General features: G+C 41.9%; 1 protein-coding gene across 1 annotated transcript in view; it reads left to right on the top strand.

Annotated features, from left to right (window-relative positions):
- The first annotated feature begins 7,649 nt into the window (after positions 1-7,649).
- LOC115476619 (uncharacterized transmembrane protein DDB_G0289901-like) overlaps positions 7,650-26,709 on the top strand; it is a 28,347-nt gene continuing 9,287 nt past the window's right edge. The window contains exons 1-4 of the mRNA XM_030213090.1: positions 7,650-7,791; positions 18,825-18,938; positions 22,019-22,165; positions 23,971-24,114. Coding sequence (XP_030068950.1) covers positions 7,743-7,791; positions 18,825-18,938; positions 22,019-22,165; positions 23,971-24,114 — 454 coding nt within the window. The 5' untranslated portion in view covers positions 7,650-7,742. The remainder of the gene's footprint in view (positions 7,792-18,824; positions 18,939-22,018; positions 22,166-23,970; positions 24,115-26,709) is intronic.

Below are 26,709 nucleotides of genomic sequence, written 5' to 3'. Positions count from 1 at the left end.
TCCACAGTGGACTAATCCTCCAACTGCACAGATGTTAAGCCCAATATCTCAATAGCTTTCTACACAAGTATATGCATCCATATGATTAATTACTAACTGGAATAGCCCTATATTTATTTATTTGGATTTTGCTCACACATTTTTCAGTAGTAGCTCAAGGTGAGTTACATTCAGGTACACTGGATATTTTTCTGTCCCAGGAGGGCTTACAATCTAAGTTTGTACCTGAGGCAATGGAGGGTTAAGTGATTTGCCCAAGATCACAAGGAGCAGCAGTGGGATTTAAACCAGCCACCTCTGGATTTCAAGACGGGTGCTCTAACCACTAGGCCACTCCTCCACTCTGTTATATTATATAACGCCCTAATATTGCTGTGACTATTTTGTCCATGGTAATACACATATTATTTATTTTATTTATTTATTTTTGTTACATTTGTACCCAGCGCTTTCCCACTCATGGCAGGCTCAATGCGGCTTACATATTGTATACAGGTACTTATTTGTACCTGGGGCAATGGAGGGTTAAGTGACTTGCCCAGAGTCACAAGGAGCTGCCTGTGCCTGAAGTGGGAATCGAACTCAGTTCCTCAGTTCCCCAGGACCAAAGTCCACCACCCTAACCACATTCTCTTAATAATACATACATTTAACTGTGTAAATACTAAGGGGCGCTTTTACTAAGCCACATAAGCTTCTAAGCGTGCCTGCGCGCCAAAATGGAGTTACCACACGGCTACCATGTAACTCCTGCGGTAATTTCATTTTTGGCGTGCGTCTTATACACGCAGCCAAAAACTAATTTTTATTTTCTGCCAAGCATATCGGATGCGCGCCAAGTGGCATTTGGCGCTCGTAGGTCATTACCACCCAGTTACCGCATGAGACTTTACTGCTAGGTCAATGGCTGGCGGTAAGGTCTCAGACCCAAAATGGACGCACGGTAATTTTCATTTTGCTGCACGTCCATTTTCGGTAAAAATTTTAAAAAGGCATTTTTTGTAGGTACACTGAAAAATAATTCTGCGCACACCCAAAACACACGTCTACACTACCGCAGGCCATTTTTCAGCACACCATAGTAAAAGGACCCCATAGTTCTAAAGAATACCACGGACATTTTCACACCTGACACTGATTCCCACTTCCCTTAGAGAACTCCTCTATTGTTATAGTGAACAAACATTCAATTATACACCAGCTCCCCTGTGTTCAAATCTGATCACGAACTGACTTGTACCCTTGACTCTGGCCAAGTGTCGCTGTTGCTTCCTCATAAGGGGAACCTGTACATAAACATAATGTACTTGCACAACAATTCACTATATAGACTGTTCCCCGCACAAAGTACATGTCTTATCAATGTTACTCACATAGTTGATCTCCGAACTTTCTTTCGGTCAAGTACCACAGCGGGTATCCAAAACACCGCCCACTCAGAACGTGTGATGTCCTATTATCACTTTCCTCTCCTACTTTTAAACCCATCTGATTAAATACGTGTCCACAAATGATTGGTTGTTTCCTGACTCCTCCTCCCATTCTACAACCATTCAATGTCTCTGTTAAGTCCCCGAGGTTGAATTGTGTCCCACAGGAAAATAAAGCGCTGTTCTTTGCGAACCAAAATCTCACCTTGAGATCCATCCCTATTCAGAACCACTTGTAGCAAAATAGTCACAGCAACATTAGGGCGTTATATATTATAATATAGGGAGGATATTCCAGTTAGTAATTAATCATATGGATACATATAGAAAGCTGTTGAGATATTGGGCTTAACATCTGTGCAGTGGGAGAATTAGTCCACTGTGGAAGTATGTACTTTGTAAATATTTCAGGAATGCCTAGTGTGCAGTGATGATTCTTCCACATATCCCCTTGGGGAAGTCATGGTAAGAAAGGAAAGAACTGAGCACATTAAAACATACTTTAAAAATATTTTATTTAAATATTGATTTGTTTCATCTAATACTGAGTATTTATAAGTGGTATTTAGCATTAAGACTCAGTACTGTTTAAGCGATTTTACTTCCAGAACAAGTTAAATTGGAGTTATAATTTAATGCCAAAAAGTGCAGAGTGATGCACTTGGGGTGCAGAAATACAAAAGAGATGTACCGGATAAGAAGGGAGAGATTGGTAAACTCGGATCAGGAGAGGGACCTTGGGGTGATGGTGTCTGAAGATCTCAAGGTGACGAAATAGTGCAACAGGGCATTGGCCGCGGCCAGAAGGATGCTAGGCTGCATAAAGAAGAATATAACCAGCAGAAGAAATGAGGCATTGATGCCCCTCTACAAGTCTTGGTGAGGCCCCCCTTTGAGTATTGTGCTCAGTTTTGGAGGCTTTAGCTCGCTAAGGATGTGAAAAGACTTGAAGCGGTTCAGAGAAAAGCGGCTAAAATGATAGGGGGTTTATACAGCAAGAAGTATGTGGAGAGACTTATGGACCTAAACATGTATACCCTGGAGGAAAGGAAAAACAGGGGTGATATGATACAGATGTTCAAATATTTGAAAAGTATTAATCAGCAAACAAACCTTTTCCAAAGACAGGAAGGTGGTAGAACTAGAGGGCAGGAATTGAGGTTGAAAGGGGGCTGACTCAGGAATAATGCCAGGAAGAATTTTTTAACTGAGATGGTGGTAGATACCTGGAATGCCCTCTCGCGGGAGGTGGTAGAAATGAAAATGTTAACGGAATTCAAAAATGCATGGGACAAACACAAAGGAATCCTGTTTAGAAGGATCGGATCCAAAGAAGCTTAGTGGAGATTAGGTAGGAAAGCCAGTGCTAGACAGACTTCTATGGTCTGTGCCCTGATCGAGGCTGAATAGATTTGTATGGGCTAGAGTGGAGCTATTCAGGGGCTTTAACAACAACTTCAGAAATTTTGGAACGGGGCCAGTGCCGGGCAAACTTCTAAGGTCTGCTCCCTAAAAATGGCAAGGAAAATCAAGATCATGTGTACATATGATGTATCACTTCATACCATATGTAATGAGTTTATCTTATTGGGCAGACTGGATGGACCGTACAAGTCTTTATCTGCCGTCATCCACTATGTTGCTATGTTTTGCTGCTGTCACTCACTGGCTACAATATAATTATTGGCATAAAAAAAACCTCTCGTGCTTTTATACTTTTTATTTTTATTCACTCAATTTTAAGAGCATACTTCAATTAAAGATATTATGCATCAAAACTATATACTTAGCTTTTGGAAAAAATAGCCATTCTGTAATATCTGCCGCAACTGCCCACCAATGACCAGCGTTTCGTCCACCTGCTTCAGGGACAAGCGGTTTTCTGAAAAAACATACAGCAAAAGCTCAAGCAAAATAGTTGAAATAAATTTATACTCAAAAACTTGCTATAGTATTAGAATGCTCGGCTCACACCACTGTTCATGGCTACTAAACACTCAAGATGGTGTCCCTGTTGATATCAGACTCCATCACGGGATAGCCAATCAGGAACAGACATAAAAGCTTAAAAGTCAGAATACCATCCCTTTGAGGACAGTCTGAAAAAAGGTGAGGAAGATGCTTGCACATGATTATAGGGCGACTCCCTTTTTGCCGCAGATGGGTAATGCGGTCTTTCCGGCTGGACTATTGAGTGGGGAGTTTGATACTTGGGCCTCCCATGGTGCACAATACTTGTTCCATATGGTTACGGAAGAGGGCAAAATACGTCCTATGGCTGACTTGCAATGGGAATATAGACTCAGGATTAGCACATATTTTCAATATTACCAACTAAGACACATTCAGGCTTATTTTCAAAAGAAAAGGACTCCCATCTTTTGACACAAATCGCAAGATGGGCGTCCTTCTCACAGGGTCGCCCAAATCAGTATAATCGAAAGCCAATTTTGGGCGTCCCCAACTGCTTTCCGTCGTGAGGACAGCCAAAGTTCCCGGGGGCGTGTCAGAGGCGTAGCGAAGGCGGGACTTGGGCGTGCCTAACACATAGGCGTCCTTGACCCATAATGGAAAAAAAGGACGTCCCTGACGAGCACATGGACGACTTTACTTGGTCGTTATTTTGTTATGACCAAGCCACGAAACGGTGCCTGAACTGACCAGATGACCACCGGAGGGAATCGGGGATGACCTCCCCTTACTCTCCCAGTGGTCACTAACCCTCTCCCACCCTCAAAAAATAGTTTTAAAATATTTTGTGCCAGCCTCAAATGTCATACTCAGCTCCATCGCAGCAGTATGCAGGTCCCTGGACCAGTTTTAGTGGGTGCAGAGCACTTCAGACAGGCAGACCCAGGCCCATCCCCCCCACCTGTTACACTTGTGGTGGTAAATGTTAGTCCTCCAAAACCCACCAGAAACCCACTGTACCCCCACAATACCAATATACATCAGATGTAAAAATAAACAAAAGCTGTAGCAACAGTCTCAATTGTACATAATATTGATAATATTAAAGCTTACTTCCCTTAGAGATGTTTCCCGTGAATTTGTGGTTTTGTAACCACTCTCCTTGTGCTCTCACTCATCATCCTTACTCCATAACAAACAATCCCCTTAACCCTGGCCGAGTTTCTCTATTGCTTCTTTAGAAGGGTAATCTACAAACACAGATACAACTATACTGATTCAAAGGACATTGCTATTTCTTTGTCACTTATTTTACCCATTTGTCCATACTCTCCCTGATCCAATTTCTAATTGTATTTGTTAATCACCTGCCATACTTGGAATTCACCAAAACGGTGTCTTGTAAGCCGCATTGAGCCTGCTAGTGTGTGGGAAAATGGGGGATACAAATGCTGCAAATAAATAAATAAATAAATAAATTAAATAAATACTTAAATCAAAAACTCCTTGCAAAACCAGAATATATCTTTCACATACAGTACTTAATACATACATAGTTCAAAATATTTCAAAATGCTTACGAAACAAGCTCTCTATCCTCCTTGCGATCACAAACCCTGAATGGGCTTCAACAGAACTCCTTCCTTCCTGGGCGCAGTACGTATTTCATCACCAACCACGCTCATCTTTAAATATCCGACGTGCGTCAAATCTTGCTTTCCTATTGGTCAGGTCACCCCTCCTGCTTGCTGACACAGCCATTCAAAGACTATTCAAGCCGTGTGGCTGGATAGTGTCCCAGGTAAAAATAAATAGTTCCATCTATGACTCTGCCACATGTTCCCTTGGGGATGTAATGGTAGGAAAGGTATGAACTGAACACATTATTATCACTAATATTTATATTTATATTTATAAGTTTATAGATTAAATTTTAACAGAACCTCGACCATTCTTCTAACTTTTGGAGATCCCTTCTCATTGTTTCTACTCCCTCCAGGGAATCCACTCTATTGGCTATCTTCGTGTCATCCGCAAAAAGGCAAACCTTTCCTTCCAATCCTTCAGCAATATCTCTCACAAATGTATTAAACAGAATAGACCCCAGCAACGACTGATGCATAATATCTTTAATTGAAGTATGCTCTTAACATTGAGTGGATAAAAATAAAAAGTATAAAAGCACATGAGAGGTTTTTTATGCCTGCGATAATATTGTAGCTAGTGAGTGACCGCAGCAAAACATTGCCAGTTTGGCTCATTGAGGCATTTATTTCTCATTTTATGTTTTTTCTGTATGTTACTTTTGAAGTTGTATCAATATAGGTGATAGTATTATGTGTTGATTTTGTGGCTGTATTTTATAAAATACATGTGTAGTGTGCATACACAGATTTACACCTTCCCCAAAGCACACGTCAGTTCGTACATCTGCCTTTGTGCACCAGAGGGGCTCGATTTGGGAACCTGTTTTCATTTCCCACAACAGGAAACAAGCAAGGAAATGTTATTGATATTTCCCTTGTCATTGTTAATAACTATTATTAGTCACACAGTACTCCACTACAGAATTTAAACGAACATAAATACATTTATTATTACCCATATATATATACATACTTTATTCACAATAACCCTTGGTTCTCATGTAATTCTCTTCCACATGCCATTTACAACGTCATCCATACAACCAAACACTCTCATCTGATATTCACCACATACTACACATCACTAAAATTGCATTACAATACTTGCTCATAAGTTTCAACTTTGATGGGTCTCCACAATTTCCAATGGTATTAAGAAATATTCGTTGCTTTCATTTATGGCCCACCATTCCAAAATGCCTGACACAGGCCGCTCTTATTGCTCAGTCCTCATTTTAATAATCCCAAATTCAAAGTCAAAATAACCATCATTCTTAGATGCTCAAACTCCAAATGTGTAGTGATGAGTCTTAATATATATTCCAGCTACAGTTATATCATTTACAACAGGATATCATGTTTGACTGTCGTCATGAATCCACTGTGCGGCATCCGGAAGGCTTGCAAGAGAAACCATTGATACGATCACTTAGATGCCCTAACTTCAACTCCTCTTTAGTTCCTCAATGCAAGACCGCATTTCGTGGGGTTTGGGGACAGACCTTTGGATTCCCCGCTCATGGAGTAGCCTGGTTGGTAAGCAGCCATTAAGCTGATTTATAATTATGATAATGATATAATGTTAAAACTGAGATAATCTTGTGAGATTTTTAGATGACTAGGAATGGATAAGTATTATTAAATTGTTATAGGTCACGAAGCTTGGTTCCTCCTGATGAAGTAAACCATGAAATGCAGTCTCGCATTGAGGAACTAAAGAGGAGTTGAAGTTTGGTCATCTAAGTGACCGTATCAACGGTTTCCCTTGCAAGCCTTCCGGATGCCGCACAGTGGATTCATGACGACAGTTGTGTGGATGATGTTGTGAATGGCACGTGGAATAGATTTACATGAGAACAGAGGGTTATTGTGAATAAAGTATGTATACATATGGGTAATAATAAATGTATTTATGTTCATTTAAATTCTGTAGTGGAGTACTGTGTGACTAATAAGAGATATTGATGGTACTCTGATATAAAGCTATATACCCCTGTTTGAATAGGATTGTTAATAACTACCCATCTCTAGTGGTTACCATAGAGTGGAGGAAAGGTAAAAGAGGGCTGGGGGAATGGTATGAGAAGGAATGGAGACAAAGAATTGGTATGCAGAGAAGATGGATTAAATGAGGAGGCAATTTCTTCTTGATGTAGTAACTTACTCCCTGCCAAATATCTTTTTCATGCTCAATTTACAATTTCTGATTTCTCATCCTTGCCCCAGTTTCAATATAAATCGAATCAGGTCAGAAAGTCACAAAACATCTACCTAAGTTTGGCTAAAAATGGAACTTACAGCTGCGGGGCACAGAAAAGCGTTTTGGAATTGACGCATCCCAGAAAGGTCAGGGCGTTGGATTTTTTTTTTTTTTTTTTAGAATAAATCCATATTAGTCATATTATTATGCCTGAAACTGTTCCACCTTTTGAGGTTTCTGTTTGGAGAAAACATTCTCTCTCTCTCTCTTTTTTTTTTTAGTGGAGATGAAAAAAAATCCTCTTCCAACTCATGCTAATTTTCCACTAGCCAATAAGACAAGGTTGAACAAGTGAGAGGAAGCACTCTTCGGAGGATAATAAGTATTGCTACATTTTTGTGGGATGGGACCTGGCAGGTGGAGCTTGCTCTGTAATGCACCTTAAGGTATATTAAGGTGTATTCATCCCTGGCACTGTCAGTGCATGAAAGAGCGAGAAGAAAGTTACATCTTAGGAAGGAAAGATAGGCATTGAGAAATCATTATATTAGAAAGATGGAACATCTCTTCTTCATCGTTCTGCTATCAACCTTACTGACTCCAGGTAAACCAGTATAAATTGACATTTTTTTTTCCATGAACGTAAATGGTTCCTGCCTTCTGCCCAGGTTCAGAGTATTTGATATTAAAAGAGACCTGTGTTTTCTTCAGATTCCACAGTGTGTGTGGTTTTAAAGGAGACCTGCCTTTTCCTTGGGTTGAATTTATGTGCACATTTGGGTCATTGCCTTAATCTATGAATATGATGCTAGCTTGCGGAAAAGGCAGATCTCCTTTAATGTAATGTACACACTGAGTCCCGTCTGAGGGAAAGGCAAGTCTCCTTTAAATAACAGATGCATAGGGCAATTAGACAAGCCAAGTCTAATTGGTTCTTTTGCTCAGTAGTTACAGAAGGGGAAAGAGATTGGATGTTAGATAGGTCAGAGGGGTATAAAAGATTGTGAACTAATCATAATTAGAAAATGAACGGTATAAAAAACCAAAACTTAAAAGGTTGCCTTTGTGTTTCATGTCAAGTGGTGCTTAGATGGCAACTCTGGCTGTATCAACAAAGGCCGGTACTGGGCTGGTTTGTACAGTCTGAGTCCCGCATGTAGCAATTCGGTTTAGGATGGGCTGTAGAAAGCTTTGACGGAAACTCCAGTAATTTGGAATGTGAGTACAGTGCCAGGCAGACTTTTACGGTCTGTGTCATGCAAATGACAAGACGGATTCGGATAGGCTGGAGTGGGCTTTGATGGCAACTCCAGTAGTTGGAACATAAGGACAGAACCGGGTAGATTTCTACAGTCTATGCCCCTGAAACAACAAAGGAAGACCATGATCAAGTATATAATAGCACGATCAATGTTGATTTAATCTTGAATTGAGAATGAATGAGACTGCTGGGCAGACTGGATGGACTGTTCAGGTCTTTATCTGCTGTCACTTACTATGTACTATGTTACTATAAAGGAGAATGAACTTGTACCTAAAGATGAGAAATGAATAATTGCAACCCATGACAGTGACTATGGACAGGAAAGATTACAGCAAATACTGAAACAATAGAAAGACAGACAAATACTGATTTGGTAGCACAGAACTGGAAATATGTTCTACCATGTGGCTGGATGAAATCAGTGTGATACCAAGTATCATGCGAGCAGTGTGGCCGCCCAGGACACAGATACGAAGGGGTACAAAAATTGTTCCCAGTCTACCATCTCCTTTAATTGGTGATGGCGAAGCAGGTGGGTAGGATGGGAGGGGCACTGGTGGGTGAGTCACAGAGGGCATAGGAGCCAGCTCTGTGGGTGTTGAGCATCCCCAATATTGAGAAAATTCCTTATATGTGTCCAGGGAGCGGTTATTAGCACCCCCAAAAATTTAGAAAGGTTGGCTGCTATAACAGAGGGTGGAAATACAGCTCAGTATGATTCTGGGTGCAATGCACTGACACCAGAAGGTTTTGTGCATACCATCTCGAGTATCTGAATTCTAGTGCTGTTAAATTGAATATTTTTGATACTGTTTCACAGTAGTTCTATAATTAGGTTTCAATTTACTGTTTTCAAGTTTACCTCATTATTGTATTAATGTTTATTTTCCTATTGTTATGCTGTTATCAAAATTGTAATTTTTATGTTAAACTGTACCTGCTGTACACCACCTTGGGTGAATCTCTTTATAAAGGCGGTTAATAAATCCCAATAAATAAATAAAAAATAAATAAATAATGGCACTCATCCACTGGAAACTGTGCTTACACCCTTTTAGGTGGTATTTTTTAGTCCAGAAAATTGATTTATTAAAGCGTAAGTTAAACATACGATGGGTCACGTAATGAATGTAGAACTGTTTTTTTTTTTTTTAAATTGAGGTGCATTATATATATAGGTAGGTAATTGCATAACAATTTGTACCTGTCTTTTTCAGGGCACAGACCTTATAAGTCTGCCCAGCACTATCCCTGCCCCCCAACCACCAGCCCCGCCTCCCACCACCGGTGCTGGGCAGACTTATACGGTCTGGCACAGACCGTATAAGTCTGCCCAGCACTATCCCCGCCTCCCACTACCAAGCTAATCAGGGTTGATAGCAGCTCTTAACAAGCAAAAATGAGCACTAATTGGCAATAATTAGAAGTTATGTGCACAACTCACTAAGAGCATTCTGTAATGCAGTGCGTCTAACTTCTAATGTGCACAGGCAAAAATAGGCGTGGTTATGGGTGGGGAAATGCGCGTTTCGTGAGCGTTCCAAATTTTAGATGTGTAGTTATATAAAATGGCCCAGTGCGCCTAAATCTATGCACTGGAATTTATGCCATATTTTCATTGGTGTAAATGGAGGTGAATAGTCTTAGGCGCTGAGATATCAACTAAGAGTATTCTATATACTGCACCTAAATCTAGGCACCGCTTGTAGAATATGCTTAGTCGGCACTGATTTCTGCGCCAATTTTTTTAGGTGCCATATATAGAATCTCCCCCTATAGGTGCTGGTAATGGCATTCATTTTAAGCCTAGTCTATAAAGAAAAATAGCAGAAGTGGCCGAGAGTGCGCATACCTCTGGTTGTGATCGCTTATTCCAGCCCTATAGCTGGTGTAACTGCCGCACCTAGATGTACGCATGAAGGCATGTAAATTATAGTATTCTAGAACTTATGTGTGTACATGTGAGCTTCATCCATGACCCACTTAAACTCCACCCATGTGCACTGCCACTGGCAAATTATATGCCGTAAAGGCTTGGTTCCTATTTTCCCACTAGTCAGTATTCTAGAAGAGGCCATTTTTGTGTGTACATGCCCGCTTACATATATAAATGACTAGAATACTGCCATTCACCTACTTTCTAGGTACTTTCTATGCAATTAGGTGACTCCTTATAGAATTATCTCCATAACACTATATATAGACAAGGGAGGGAGGAATTGGAATCTTCCAGGCTGGAGTGACATCTTAGAATAGATATTCAAATCAGAACTGAAGCTTCCAGGTCAGGACATCTCAAACTCTGCTAGAACTTTAGAACAGGATCTCCTGAAGTAGAACTTGTTCTAAAATACATGAAGAAATGGATGTTTAAGTGCTGGTTACAGGTGGCGTGAACATGTGATTTAGAAAAATGAACGTCAAAAATATCAAGAAGCACATAAATGTTTATGTTGTACAATAACAACAGAAGCATTTATGTGCCCGAAAATAATCTAAGTTATTTAAGAAGGATAAACGTTTGTTTTTCCTGAAGTTGTTACAGAGTCCAGCATCCCTTGCCACTTTTGCATGGGGAGGGGGGAAGGGCATCAAGTACTGGGGGATTAAGGGGGTGTCCTCCCCTAATCCCTGTAGTGGAGCACTGCTCGATAGGAGCACTTTTCTGAAACCTACACCTCCTAGGTAGCAGAAATTAGATGACATAATTAATTCTAGTGTTGATCTGTTAGGGCACAGGTGTTCATTCCACTTCTGAAATGAGGAATAAACATTCACTTTATAAGCCCACTCTAGTTCCTACCCAAAACACTCTCAGCCCCCTTGCTATTTGCACATTCTTCAGTTTTAGACATGCATGTCCTGGCTTTGAATAATTGGACCGCCTTGAGTGAATTCCTTCAAAAAGGCGGTAAATAAATAAATAAATAAACTTTTGAAGCTTGTACAAGATAAATATTTAAATGCTGGTTTATGCATGTCTAAAATGCAAATGGAACTTCTAAACAAGCACCATAGGCACTGATATATGTCCCCTGAAAATATAGATTATGGGACCGATATTCAAAGCGATATAAGTGGGGAGAAGCCTCTCCTGCCCACTTTAATTGCTTCCCGCTGCCTATGTGGGGATATTCAGTGGCACTTAACCAGAGAGTGCCACTGAATAACTCCTCAGACTGCTCAAGTACAAAGTGAGCAGGTCAGGGAAGACACTGGGGAGAAACTCAGGAATAAGAGGGTGCCAGCAATATTTAGTGCCGGTAGCCGCATAGCTAAGTGACTTAATTTAGGACAGCTCAAAAGCTATCCTAATCGGGCTGACACCTGCATAACTATTTTTTTTGTTAGAAAAAGAGCCCCTGAGCCCTCCTAAAAAAGCCCCCTTCTTCCCTCCCCTCTCCAAACCCAAAGAAAAAGGCCCCCCGGAACCCCCCAACCATCCAGGTAGGCCACCTGACCAGTAAACCTGCTGGTCCAGTGGTGGTTGTTGGTGGCAGAAGCAGAGCCATTTCGCTCCTGCCCTTTGTAACATCGGCCTAAAATGGCTGCCATGACTTCTCACAGCACAAGCTGCCATGAGAGGTAGGTATATAGGTAGGTCCAGGGGGCCTATTTGGGAGGGGTTGGGGGGGGTCCGAAGGGTTGTTCTGTGGACTTGGGGAGGGGTTGGGGAGGAGGGCCATTGTTAGGGGTCGGAGGGAGGGGGCTCAGGGGAATGTAGTACAAAAGAAAGAAAGTAGCATTATGTGGGTCCCGGCTTGATATTCTGCTGGGACTGCATAACTCTTATGTTGCCTAGGCTGAATGTTGGCCAGATCCACATAAGTTCCTGGTGGCCAGGCCACCCAAAATGATCCCAAATAATCAGTGAAGGTGCTGGACATGGCCCGGAGCTGAATATCAGGGGAGAATTTCAGCGTTCAAAAAAATGCTGACCACCACCAGCTGAATATCAGGGGGTATATGTTTGGCATTAACATGGGAAAGGTATAACCTGGACTGTCTAAGCCAAATGTGTGAATCTATACCTATAGCATAGATTTTCCATTCCAAACTATGAAAAAGCTTGAAAAGTCAGAAACAGGGGCCTATATACTAAACGTTTTCTCCCAATGTGTATCTACATTATGAGAAAAATAATACATAAGACCTGTGTGTGTGTTGGGGGGGGGGGGGGGGGGGCATTTTTGAAAGAACATCCAAGTCAGAATTGGGGTGTCCTGCTCATAAGATCCCCAAAAAACATCCATCTCTCAAGGACATCCTTATGCTGGAGATGTCCATCTTGATCAACCATTTTAAAACTCAAATGTTTAAATTATAACTGGGGGATAAGAAGGCATAGGAACCCTCTGTCTTGCAGCATTCTTATAACTATGGCCATACAGTAGCCTAGTGATAAGTGCAGTGGACTATATACCAAGAGACACAGATCTAAATGTAACTCCTTCTTTTTGGTAAATGTGATCCTTCCAGGAACAGAACAGAAAAATACTTCCAGTACCTAAAGATATAGGACACTTACAAGCCTGAAGGCTGTTGAAGTGGTGTACATTCAGGTACGGTAGGTATTGTTCTGTTCCTGGAGGAAGCCTCAGAAAAAAAATTAATAGAGTTACTATAGGATTTGAACCTGTGTCCCTTGGTTTACAGTCTACTGTACTAGCCACTTGGCTACTCCTCTGACCTTCTTATTGCTTTGTTCAGAATGGCCATAATACCTTCAGCTGTGGTAGAGCCTGGTTTTCCTTTCCAGTTTCACTTTCAGGGGAGAGGAAGGGGCATCCACTGGGGGATTAAGGAAACATCATGCCTTAATCCCTTCAGTGGTCAGCTGCACCATCAGAGCACTTTTTTGTAACTTGGTTGTGACTGAAACAGGTCTAGAAAGAAGACTTTCTTTTTAGATATGGCTGTTTCTTCCCATTTGAAAATTGTTGTTGTTGGACATATCGCTTACAGCTTATAAAATCTAATTCTTTGGTTGTGGTCTATAGGCTGAGAGTGGAATCCCATCAGTGATGAGTTTATTTTGGATATTTTACAAATTTCACAGACTCTTTAAAAAATGTTGTGTATTGGGTCATGCTAGTATTCACGTCTGTAGGCTATAAAGGAACTAATGATTGTGTGTGCTCAATGTAGAAACACAGCAATTTCTTATGGGTCCTTTTACTAAGGTGTGCTAATGGATTAATGCGCACTAACAAATTAATGTGCATTAACCCTCAGATTCTAATTAGTGCGATTGAAATTGTGCGCACAAATCTGGTCATATTCTGGATTTAAGTGCACAGTTTAATTACTGAACAAGCTAATCAGTGCCAAAAATTGCCACTTAACAAGCAATTATTGGCACTAATTGGCATTAATTAGAATTTGCTTGCACAACTTGCTAGGTGTATTCTGTAAAGTGCTGCATGTAAATTCTAATGCGTGCTGCCAAAAGAGGGCGTGACCATGGGCACGGCATGGGTAGGCCATGGGCGTTCTGAAAAACTATGCGCAGGGTTATAGAATACACCTGCTCCGTGCCGAAATTAGGCGCCACTATTTACACCAAGTTTTACTTGGCGTAAATGGATGCACCTAGAGTTAGATGCAGGCACGGCTGCTAGGCGTATTCTATAAACCCCCTAGGCATATTCTATAAATCATGCCTAAATCTAGGTGCATCTTACAGAATATGCCTAGGTGGAAATAATTCTGGTGCTGATTTTTCAGGTGCCATACATAGGGGCCCTTTTACTAAGCTGCGGGAGGCTCTACGCATGTGCAGCTTTCACCCAAATGAGACTACCGCAGGCCAGCACGCCCTCTTGGCGGTAATTTCAGATTTGGTGTGCACCCATAATGCATGGATAAATTATTTATTTATTTCCTCCTATTCGTGCCGGTTCCAGTGGTAATTGGCAGTTGGCATTTGCCGACCAGTCACCGCCCGTGTAGCGTGTGAGCCTTTACTGCTAGATCAATGGGTGGCATTAAGGGCTCAGGCTGGTTTTTGGCGCTCGCTGGTTTCATTTTTACCACAGGCCCTTTTCCCGTCCCATTAAAAAAAAAACCCTCTTTTTTGTAGATGCAGTAAAAACTGACCAGGTGCATGCTCAGTACACATGCCTACACTACCACAGGCCACTTAGTAAAAGGGGTGCATAGAGTCTAGTCCTAAGTGCCATGCAGCCCCCTAAAATGCTCTCGGGAACTGTGATGGTTTCATTTGGTTCTGGTACCGAGAGTCCCCCACATATCATTCTCTATCATTATTACAATTATTACAATAATTAATATACAGTATGTTGGATATAGCATTTTGATCTTTCACTCATTCATGTTTTAGAGGAGTTTTGGTTTATTTTTTGGAGAGGCAGAAGAGAATGAAACACCTCAAGGTACATTCAGAGACCAGAAAATGTGGTAGAGAGATGCAGAATTGTCTTGGGTGCCACTGACTTGATTAATAATATTTTCCAGGCGAATCTCGATAGTTTCTCTCTTTATCTTTCTCACTCTCTCGCACAATGCAAATACTAACAAGAGCGCTAGCAATAGATCTGAGAAACTAAGATTGTAATCAACATACTGTGGCATCCGAGAGAGGTTTATTCCTGTCATGGCTTGCCCAGAATAAATCCATTTGGTGGCATTGATCTAAGGGTGTACCTGAAGTAATTACAATTTGAGAGCAGATACAGCAGTAGAACATGAGGAAGTATACCCCAGAATACTGAAAAAGCTTAAGGGTGTGCTGATTGCATCCCTCACCACTCTGTTCAACATGTCTTTGGAGATAGGAAAGGTTCTCAGAGACTGCAAGAGATCAGATTTATTTTTTAATTTTTCAATCTGAGATACCAATTTACAGTAATATTCAGAGACAGGTACAGGAGAGGAAACCAGGAGGTAGTGAGAAACTACAGACTCATTAGTCTGACTTTAGAAGTGAGAAATATATGAGTAAATATTCAGCAGGTAGTGGTCAGCATTTTTTGGCATTGTGCTCAGATATTCAATGCTAGGCCATATCTGGGCTATCCCTTATTCGGTTAAGTGCAATATTCAGCACTTAACAGCCTAAGTGAAACTGGACAAAGATAGGACTGAGTTTTATGTGGTCTGATTTGCCTTTGTATCACTCCACGGTGCGACTGCACCTCGAATACTGTGTGCAGTTTTGGTCACCGCATCCCAAAAAAGATGTGGAGGGGCATAATTGAAAGGGGCGCCCAAGTTTTCCTGAGCACGTCCTCGTAGGATGTCTCGGCGAAGGGGCAGGGAAACCCGTATTATTGAAACAAGATGGGCGTTCATCTTTCGTTTCGATAATATGGTCGGGGACGCCCAAATCTTGACATTTAGATCGTCCCTAGAGATGGTCGTCCTTAGACTTGGTCGTTTCTGATTTTCGGCGATAATGGAAACTAAGGACACCCATCTCAGAAATGGCCAAATGCAAGCCCTTTGGTCGTGGGAGGAGCCAGCATTCGTAGTGCACTGGTCCCCCTTACATGCCAGGACACCAACCGGGCACCCTAGGGGGCACTGCAATGGACTTCAGAAAAAGCTCCCAGGTACATAGCTCCCTTACCTTGTGTGCTGAGCCCCCCAAACCCATTACCCCTAACTGTACACAACTACCATAGCCCTTACGGGTGAAGGGGGGCACCTAGATTTGGGTACAGTGGGTTTGTGGTGGGTTTTGGAGGGCTCACATTTACCATCACAAGTGTAACAGGTATAGGGGGGGATGGGCCTGGGTCCACCTGTCTGAAGTGCACTGCACCCACTAAAACTGTTCCAGGGACCTGCATACTGCTGCGATGGAGCTGAGTATGACATTTGAGGCTGGCATAGAGGCTGGCACAAAATATTTTTAAACTATTTTTTTGAGGGTGGGAGGGGGATAGTGACCACTGGGGGAGTAAGGGGATGTCTTCCCCAATTCCCCCCGGTGGTCATCTGGTCAGTTTGGGCACCTTTTTGTGGCTTGCTTGAAACAAAAAAAGGACCAAGTAAAGTCATCCAAGTGCTCGTCAGGGACACCCTTTTTTTCCATTATGGGTCGAGGACGCCCATGTGTTAGGCACACCCAAGTCCCGTCTTCGCTACGCCTCCGACACCCCCCCGGGAGCTTTGGTCATCCCCGTGACGGAAAGCAGTCGAGGACGCCCAAAATCAGCTTTTGATTATGTCAATTTGGGCAACCCTGGGAGAAGGACGCCCATCTTGCGATTTGTGTCGAAAGATGGGCATCCTTCTCTTTCGAGAATAAGCCTGACAGTGGAATTAGAAAAGGTACAGAGAAGTGTAACGAAAATGATAAAGGGGATGGGATGACTTCCCTATGAGGAAAGGCTAAAGCAGCTAGGGCTCTTAGGCTTGGAGAAAAGATGGCTGAGGGGGGAGATATGATAGAGGTCTATAAAATAATGAGTGGAGTGGAACAGGTAGACATGAATCACTTATTTACTCTTTCCAAAAATACTAGGACTAGAGGGCATGCAATGAAACTACTAAGTAGTAAATTTAAAGCAAATCGGAGAAAATATTTCTTCACTCAACGTGAAATTAAACTCTGGAATTCGTTGCCAGAGCACATGGTAAAAGCAGTTAGCTTAGCAGGGTTGAAGAAAGGTTTGGATTGCTTCCTAAAAGAAAAGTCCATAAGCCATTATTAAAGATGGAGTTGGAGAAAATCCACTGCTTATTTCTAGAATAAACAGCATAAAATGTATTGTACTGTTTAGGGATCTTGCCAGGTACTTGTAACCTGGATTGGCCACCATTGGAAACAGGATGCTGGACTTGATGGATCTTCAGTCTGTCTCAGTATGGCAACTCTTATGTTCTTATATTCTAATTGCATAAGTGCTGACTCTATCCTCGGACCACCCAAAAAAATCATCGGCGATGACTTTAGCGGTTAGTGTTGATATTTAGTGGCACTATTGAGCACAGGGGATTTAACCTGACAGGAGCCTGACTCATCACACAGCTGCTCACAGCCAATGAGGAGCCAAGTTGGCATCATCATAAAATAATTATGTATTTGTGGCTCAGATGTTCTTGGCTTGGCTTTCAAACAGCACCAACTTGTAAACTCTGGCTGAGGGAAGTGTAGCTTTGAATAAATCAAGCCCCACCTGGGTTGTGCTGGGTCCCAAAGGGAGTTCCCAAAACAACTTCTCTGGAGTGCCTGAGTTCAGAGTTGTAGAGATATAGGTGCGACCAAAGCAAACCTGATGCAACCTGTTTGTAGCACTAACAGTTCATTTTGTTCTTGGGAAAGTGTCATATTTATGCTAAGAATAATTATTATTATACTGCAAATGATGTTTGTGTCCTATACAAAGACTGAGAAGAACACATGAAGAAAATGGGGGAAAATAACCTTGGTAAGCGGAAGACTGAGGGGCAAAGTTAGCAACGTGGGCTACTGTTAAGACAGGTTATTTTATCACTTGCCTGTATTATTTTAGCACTGGTCCCATTTTATGCAATGAGAACTAGCTACTAACAACTGGGGTTAACAGTAAAATAAACCGTCTTAACGGTAGCCCAAGTTGATAACTTCTCCATTTAATTAAAGAAAAGAGAAATGTCTCTAGAAATTGAAATCACTGCTATATGTAATAAAAGCAAGTCAAGTATAGGGCAGTCAAGCCATTGTGACATCACTGATGAGGTTGACTCTTAGGGATTAGTGGAATAAAGCATTATGACATCACAATATCAGCTCTGGTTACCAGAGACTGAAACTCTTTACACTAAGGGGGAAAGTTATCAACATGGTCTACTGTTAAGATGGGTTATTTTATCACTAATTCATGCTATTTTAGCCCAGGTCCAATTTTATGCAATGAGACCTAGTTACTAATAACTGGGGTTAACAGTAAAATAACACATCTTAATGGTAGCCCACATTGATAACGTCCTCCCTAAATCTTCATGCTCTACCAAGGTTCCATAGATGAGAAATGATTGACCATTGACCTCAGCTTTAGAAGTTTGCTGATACTGACTGTAGTTGAGACTGGTTGATCACTGAAGTGATATCACCACCACACCATCCTAGCAAAGTCCAGTACTCAAACTGGTGCTCTGACCACCCTTATAACTACTACTACTACTACTACTACTACTTGACATTTCTAAAGCGCTGCTAGGGTTACGCAGCGCTGTACAATTTAACATAGAAAGCCAATCCCTGCTCAAAGAGCTTACAATCTAAAGGACAAATGAACAGTCAGTCTGATAGGGGCCGTCAAATTGGGCAGTCTGGATTTCCTGAAAGGTAAGAGTTAGGTGCCGAAAGCAGCACTGAAGAGGTGCATAACAAGTTGCTAACCATTGATATCTTCTCTTTATAGCCTGTTGCCTGCAGTGCTATTCAGGTGGGGGAGAAATCCAGAGTGTTCAGTCTAAAGTCACCTGTGCAGATACAGAAAACCAATGCCAAACAATCACCTTACGAGGTTCCATGTGTAAGTAATGTCACTCTTTGTGCTCCTTGAAATCTGAAACACATCTGTGTCCCTTGCGAGTTGATATAATAATAATATTGACATTAGAGAGCATCTTAGATTCACCCAGGAAATGAAGACACCATATCAGAACTGGAAAGATTTCCAGTTCCAGGAAGCAAGTGGTGGACCAGATCTGGTTCTGAACTTACATCTCAAAACAGTATATTTGTAGTCACTGTCCTACCCATTGAAATCAGTACTGCATGTCCCATAATGCATCAAGATGGAAATTCAGAAATCTAGGACTGGTCTAAAATCTCCCTTCTGGAAGTGGGTGACTTTTAGCAGCTCTGTCATAGGAAAAACAAAGGATTAGCCAGTTATATTTACATAAACTCAGGCACAGAGGTAAAGTGACTCATCCAAGTCAGTAGTATAGCTGGGGATTAGAGCCCAGAAGTTTCCAATTTCCTGCCTTCCTAGATACCTCTTCTTCTCAGACCCTGATTTAGATATAATTTATTTTAATTCCAAATTTTTATATTTCACTTTATCCCCAAAATGGGGCCTAATGGTACAATCAAATCACTTGCCTACTGCACCCACAACCTGAATTCAAATCCTGGTACAAGGATTTCTATCAGGTAGCCAGCCTCTGGTCAAAGTCAGCCATCCATCTGCTTTCAGTCAGTGAGTACCCGAGGAAGGCAATGGCAAACCACCCTTTTAATAGTCTACTATCATGCAAGTGGCAAATTCATGTCAAATAATAAGCATGTAAAAATTGGCATCTCAATGTATAACAATGCGATAAAGTTAAATATCAATGTGGGCCATGCTTTTGATATACAGAATTGCTTTGGTACCAGCAAAGTAGTTTTCTTATTATATACAGGTACTTTCTTTGTCTCTAGTGGGCTCACAATCTAAAGACCTTGTTTACTAAACCACACTCTAGGTGCGCTATCGTTTTTAGCTTGTGGGTGTCTCTAGCATTAGCGTGCGCTAAAAACACTACTGTGCTTGAGTAAACATAGCCCTAAGGTTTTTTTTTTAATCTGGAGCAACGGAGGGTTAAGTGACTTGCTCAGGGTCACAAGGAGCTGCAGCAGGAATCAGGCCACTGCACTATCCACTAGGCTTCTCCTCCACTTTCTTGAATGCAATAAATTCAAAATAGAAATTGACATATAATATAAAATCATACAAAATCATTTCATAAAACAAAATGATCAAATACTGAAAAAGAATTAAGGGGCCCTTTTACAAAGGCACAGTAAAAAGTGGCCTGCACTAGTTTTTGGTGCATGACATTAGCATGCACTGGGCCACTTTTACCACTGCGGGGGGGGGGGGGGGGGGGGGGGGGGGGAAAGGCCTTTTTTAACATGGGGCAGTAAATGGCTCTGTGCTAATATTACAATTAGTGTGCAGCTATTTACTGCCTGAGACTATTGCTGCAGGGAACTCCCCCTGTGGTAGAAAATATTTTCTACCATGGGAAACTGCATGCACCAACTTTGCTCCCATGCTGCCCCAGCAGTAGGGCCAATTTGGCGTGTGCTACCTGCTCGGTAGCCCTACTGTGTCTTTGTGAAAGGATCCCTTAGTCATAACAACAAAATTTAGGTAAGAAACAAAACATCCAATTATGCTTCAGAGAAAAGTTTAAATATGAGAGTTTTAACATGATGAGAAAATTGCAGAAATCTTTATTTTAGTTGGAAAAGCATTCCATTCCTGCACTGCCTGACAGGAAACTTCATCAGCTTGCCACTTACAACATAGGCAAACATAGGCAACTGCTAAGGGTCCTAGCATGGCTGGTTGGTACAAGAGGAGCAGTAGCCTCAGGGTTAGTATAGTAATCCAGGGAACTGGGTTCAATTCCCCTTGCACCTGCGCCAACTTTTCAAAATGATTGGGGGTGCTAAGCTCAACAGAAATAACCTCTCCCTGGACAATGTCAAGGAGTTTGTTCAATATTGGGGGTGCTCAATCACCCACAGAGCTGTCCACAACGCTTGTGACTCTGGACAACCCTCCATTGCTCCAGGTACAAAATAAGCACTTGCATATTCTTTAAATTAGTCACCTTATTTTCTAACTCCTCTTACTCACTTACCTATCTGTTTGTTCCATCTTTGCTTATACTCTACACTGTCAATTAAAATGTTCTAATACGTACTGTGTTGACATTATAAGTAGTGTACTATGACATACTTTGTATTGTTATTTGAATTTTTACTGCTGTAATTGTCTATTACTCATATTTGATTTATTCTTACTGTACACCGCCTTGAGTGAATTCCTTCAAAAAGGTGGTAAATAAATCCTAATAAACAAATAAAATAAATAAATAATACATAAACTGCTTTGATTGTAACCACAAAAAGGCAGTATATTAAGCCCTATCCCCTTTCCCTAGAAGGGTATTAGGCACCCTAAACAGGCTTTCAGCTTTTTATCTCCCACCCTCAATTATCTCTCAGGCCTCTAGATCCCTCCCTGTGATTTTTACAATTAAACTCAGCATTCATGATTGACGCTACCCGTCGCAGAAAGATCCTGTAAAAAATGCATAATTGGACATAAATGTTAAACTTTGTTTTATTATTTTAAAAGAACATATATATAATGAGAGCAATTTTCAAAATCTCATTAACCAGTGAATTAGCAGTTTGATAAATACCTTCCTCCCCCTCGGGGAAAAGAATGTACTTTCCTTGAGTTCTGTTGTTGTCAGGACTTATTTGTGTTGCTTTGACTACAGTTGCTTTTTGACACCCCCTAGAAGCTGCTGCCCCATGACCACCTAGTTTGCCTAATGGTTAAAAGCCAGACCTGGGCACCACATTTTGAAGATACCAAATACCCATGACCCATGTTGAAGATCAGTCTACTCCCACTTGCTTTAGGACTTGGCACTGATACAGCTTTAAAAGGATGCCTATGTAGCATGCTGGACCTCTCCCCGCCCCCTCACCCTACCTATACTCATAAATCACCCATACCCATAAATCCAGCCCTGCTCCTGATTAGTCCCCAATAAATGAATATTCTTCTTGTGTTCTTACATTATTTCTTTTTCCTACCAGTTTTCTTCAGGTATCAACATGTGAAAAAATCCTGTGCAAGCACAGAGAAAGCTGACAAGCAGACCTCACTGAGCTCCAGCAAAATGGCATTGTCGCTGGATGAAAGCTATTGCAACACAGACCTGTGCAATGAGAAAGACCCACCCCGTGAGTTTCATTCAGCTTTGTAGTCCGCAACTGCGCATCAGTCCCCCTTCTCCACTTTTCTCCCCATTTCACAAACCTAGCTTTATATAAAAAGGCAGTATTCACATTCAGGAGCATAAGAATATAAGATGTGCCATACTGGGGGTGGGGGTGGGGCAGAAATCAAGGACTGCCTTAAAATCTCCCTTCTAGAAATGCTATGCCAAGGTCTCTGACAATGGCCAGCCCGGGGCACAATTATCCAGCAGAATCCCAAAGAGGGATCTAGCCATTGTTGCTGATAGCAAATACTGGTGAAAGACTTGGCTTAGAGGATTTTTCTCAGTTCATGGTGCTCACCGTGACTATAAATGTATACAACCTCTTCCTCCTACTGTATGAGCCAACCCAGAAATTAACCTTTGATGATATTGCTTTATAATTAAACTTATTAAAGGCCACAGCTGTAATTAAAAGGGGGAGGATGGGTGGTGAAAGTGAAGCCTGCAATAATGTATGAATATGAAAACGCCCTCTTGTCAGATCACTTAATGGTCTGCTACATCAGTGCATGTCAGGCTGAAGAATAGGAGAACGTGCCCCTATGACTCTTAAAATCTGCAGCTACGCCTTATGTGACCTCCCATTCCCTACAGCCTCCACCATGGTTCTCACTTATTACTGCACTCTCTGCAGCCCCAGTGCCCTGCCCTAGGAATGTAAGAAAATAAGTGTTGTCATACTGGGATAGACCGAAGGTCCATCAAGTGCAGCATCCTGTTTTCAACAGTGGCCAAACCAGGTTACAAGTACCTGTGTAGATCCCAAAACAGTACAATACATTTTATGCTGCTTATCCTAGAAATAAGCAGTGGATTTCCCCAAGTGCATCTTAATAATGGCTTATGGACTTTTCTTTTAGGAAGTTATCCAAACCTTAAACCCCGCTAAGCTAACTGCTTTTACCACAGGCAAAATATTTCCATTCATTTTTAGAATATTAGACTTTTCCCCAATTTCTGATTTTTTTTGTTTATTTCAGATACTCGTTTAAATATAAATGTTTTAATGCACATTAGAAAAGTTAAACAATGCAGAATTGATTTAATTTGTAGGTTATTGTGCATTAACCCCCTGATTCTATAAAGGTTTCTAAAACTGCATGCGTAACTTAGGCACGGTCCCAATTTGCACACACAATTTAATAGGCTAACAAGCTAGCAATTATTGGCACTAATTAGATTAATTTGATGTGTAAAGTTAGGCACAGGATACACGCCTAAACTTTAAGCATGACCCGAAAAAAGGGGACATGGAACAGAGGTGATCATGGGCGTTTCAGGGTGGAATGGGGTCGTGGCTTTGAGTTACACGCATAATTACAGAATAAAAGTGCTCCACGTGTAAATTTAGGCTGGGCATTTGCACCACATTTTCATTGGTACAAATGATGGCACCTAAATTTACACATGACCATAACCCTTAAGCATTATTCTATAAACCACGCCAAACCTTAGGCACAGCTTATCGGATAACACTTAAGCAAGTTTTTTTCAGTGCCGATTATTTAGGCACCATATATAGAATCTAGCCCTAAATTAATTATGTGCATAGTAAAAAAATGTTAAGATGAACTAATGAACTGAATGCCCATTAACAAATGCACATCCTTACACTGTCCCTAGCTTGCTTGCTGACCCCAGCAGGAGCTTCAACTCCACAGGGGCTCAGAAAACAGTTCCTGTGAATTGGGGGGGAGGGGGCAGGGAAACTGCACCCTACAGAATAGAACAGCAGGACTAAATCCCCTTGTTTCTTTCTTACAGCCTCCACCGTCCCCGCCCCTAATGATATGCAGTGCCATTCCTGTATGAGCTCTGGAGTTCAGTGCAACACAGGTGACATAAGCAGTTACCAGTGCAGAGGAGACCAGAGACAATGCGTGGATGTTACTTTTGATGGCAGCATAGGTAAAAGGAGTGACATTTCAGATCTTGGTATGGGGAAGGAGGGCAATTCTATAAAGGGGAGCCTACATTTGGGCACCTAGAAGGTACCTATTGGGTGTCTAGTCTATAAAGAAAAGTACAAACTTAGGGGTCACATCTTACTAAGCTGCGATAAGCACTAGTACGTGCTTACTACAAATTAAAATGCATTACCACGGGGTGTGCTCAGGCATCCTGTGGTAATTTGGGATCGGCACGCCCTACCCACACGCTAAAAAATAAAATGTATTTCTTAGTGCTGGGTGTGAGGAGTGGGTATGGCTATGCTAATTGGTTAGTATGTGGGCATTGCTGCGTGCTAGCTGATTAGTGCAGGATTAGCGCATGAGCCCTTACTGCATACAAAATAGATGGTGGTAAGGGCTCATGCGCTAGAGGACATGTGCTAATGGGGAATTAGCATGTGGCCATTATTGGAAAAATAGAAAAATCTACTTTTTACCAGCAGGCTAAAAGTGACCTCAGCACGTAGGAAAGACCCGCTTTGGGGCTACCGCAGGCCACTTTTTAGCGCTGCTCGGTAAAAGGGCCCCTTACTTTTCTTTATAGAATACTAGATTAACAGGTCAAATTCATGCTTATGTAGACACAAGGTCTTAAGGAAATCCAGAAGAGGAAAACAAAAGTTCTGCAGAAAGAGCAGTACAGTGCACAAAAGCAGAATACATGTCTTCTAATAATTAAAAAGGCTTTTATTCTTGCCACTTTAAAACACAACCCGACGTAGCAACGTTTCGCCTCTCTAGAGGCTGCGTCAGGGGTTATCAAAGGGCAGAAACACCTAATAGTTGGCAGATGTAACAATGAAAACAGCTCAGCAGCTAGCAGCAGGATAAAAAGAGTGTCTCCTCCTTTCTCAATAGTATATTGAGAAAGTTGTGTTTTAAAGTGGCAAGAATAAAAGCCTTTTTAACTATTAGAAGACCTGTATTCTGCTTTTGTGGATGGCACAAGCTCTTTTGTCAGCCATAGAGCTGGTGTAACTGTTCATGCATAGATTGCTGAAAACTGTGTATAAATTCTAATATTCAATCATTTTTGTGTATCTGCTCCCATGCCCACACTTTGCCCAGACTCTGTCCATGTATACACCCGACTTCAAGCTACATTTAGATGCCATGTTCTAGAATAATGCATAGCTGGAATATTGACAATATATTCATCCATGCATACATAATAATACGTGTGAATGCATTGGTATTCTGGTCATTTACATGCATCCTTGGCACCGAAACACTGGCGTCTTCTTTATATAATTGCCTCTTAAATGTGCAAGGCCATCGTATGGAGCTGCATTCATGATAAGCCTCTGTGCTAGCTGCAGCAGTGGGGGCTGGTGGATCATGGCCACACTTCAAGCCGGTGATCTTCCATGGGATATGGTCTGCAGAACTGACACATGCCTGCTAAAGATACCTGGGTATTTCTTTTCTCATTGTGTTCTCTTGTGGTTTGCATTCTCAGTTCCTCATTCTCTTCCATTTTTTCAAGCTGCTGACTCTCTCATTCCTACTACTACTACTACTTAACATTTCTAGAGCGCTACTAGGGTTACGCAGTGCTGTACAAATTAACAAATAAGGACAGTCCCTGCTCAGAAGAGCTTACAATCTAAAGGACGAAATGTCAAGTTGGGGTAGTTTAGATTTCCTGAGAAAAGGTGTAGTGATTAGGTGCTGAAGGCGACATTGAAGAGGTGGGTTTTGAGCAAGGATTTGAAGATGGGTAGAGAGGGGGCCCGGCGTATGGGCTCAGGGAGTTTGTTCCAAGCATGGGGTGAAGCGAGGCAGAAAGGGCGAAGCCTAGAGTTGGCGGTGGTGGAGAAGGGTACTGAAAGGAGGGATTTGTCAAGAGAGCGGAGGTTACGGGTGGGGACATAAGGGGAGATGAGAGTAGAGAGATAAGGAGGGGCTGCAGATCGAGTGCATTTGTAGGTGAGTAGGAGAAGCTTGAACTGTATGCGGTATCTGATCGGAAGCCAGTGAAGTGACTTGAGGAGAGGGGTGATATGAGTATACCGGTTGAGGCGGAAGATAAGACGTGCGGCCGAGTTCTGGATGGACTGAAGGGGGGATAGATGGCTAAGTGGGAGGCCGGTGAGGAGTAGGTTGCAGTAGTCAAGGCGAGAGGTAATGAGAGAGTGGATGAGAGTTCGAGTGGTGTGCTCGGAGAGGAGGGGGCGAATTTTGCTAATGTTATAGAGGAAGAAGCGACAGGTCTTGGCTATCTGCTGGATATGTGCAGAGAAGGAGAGGGAGGAGTCGAAGATGACACCAAGGTTGCGGGCAGATGAGACAGGGACGATGAGGGTGTTATCAATTGAGATAGAGAGTGAAGGGAGAGGAGAAGTGGGTTTGGGTGGGAACACAATAAGTTCCGTCTTGGCCATTCCTTCAAGTTATCTCTCCTAGGCATTTTGCCATCCCTCTTACACCACTCACTTGTCCACATACACAAAAACACTTCCCATCTAACTCTTAATTTGCACATGTAAGAACACTGGCCCTTAACTAATCAGCTGAAGGCTGTCCCATGTGTTTCTCTGTAAGTCTCTTT

The sequence above is a fragment of the Microcaecilia unicolor genome, chromosome 8 (assembly GCF_901765095.1).
Source record: "Microcaecilia unicolor chromosome 8, aMicUni1.1, whole genome shotgun sequence".
Taxonomy (NCBI): Eukaryota; Metazoa; Chordata; class Amphibia; order Gymnophiona; family Siphonopidae; genus Microcaecilia; species Microcaecilia unicolor.
The sequence above is the reverse complement of the archived record's forward strand: the minus strand, read 5'-3'. Positions and strand labels throughout refer to the sequence as shown.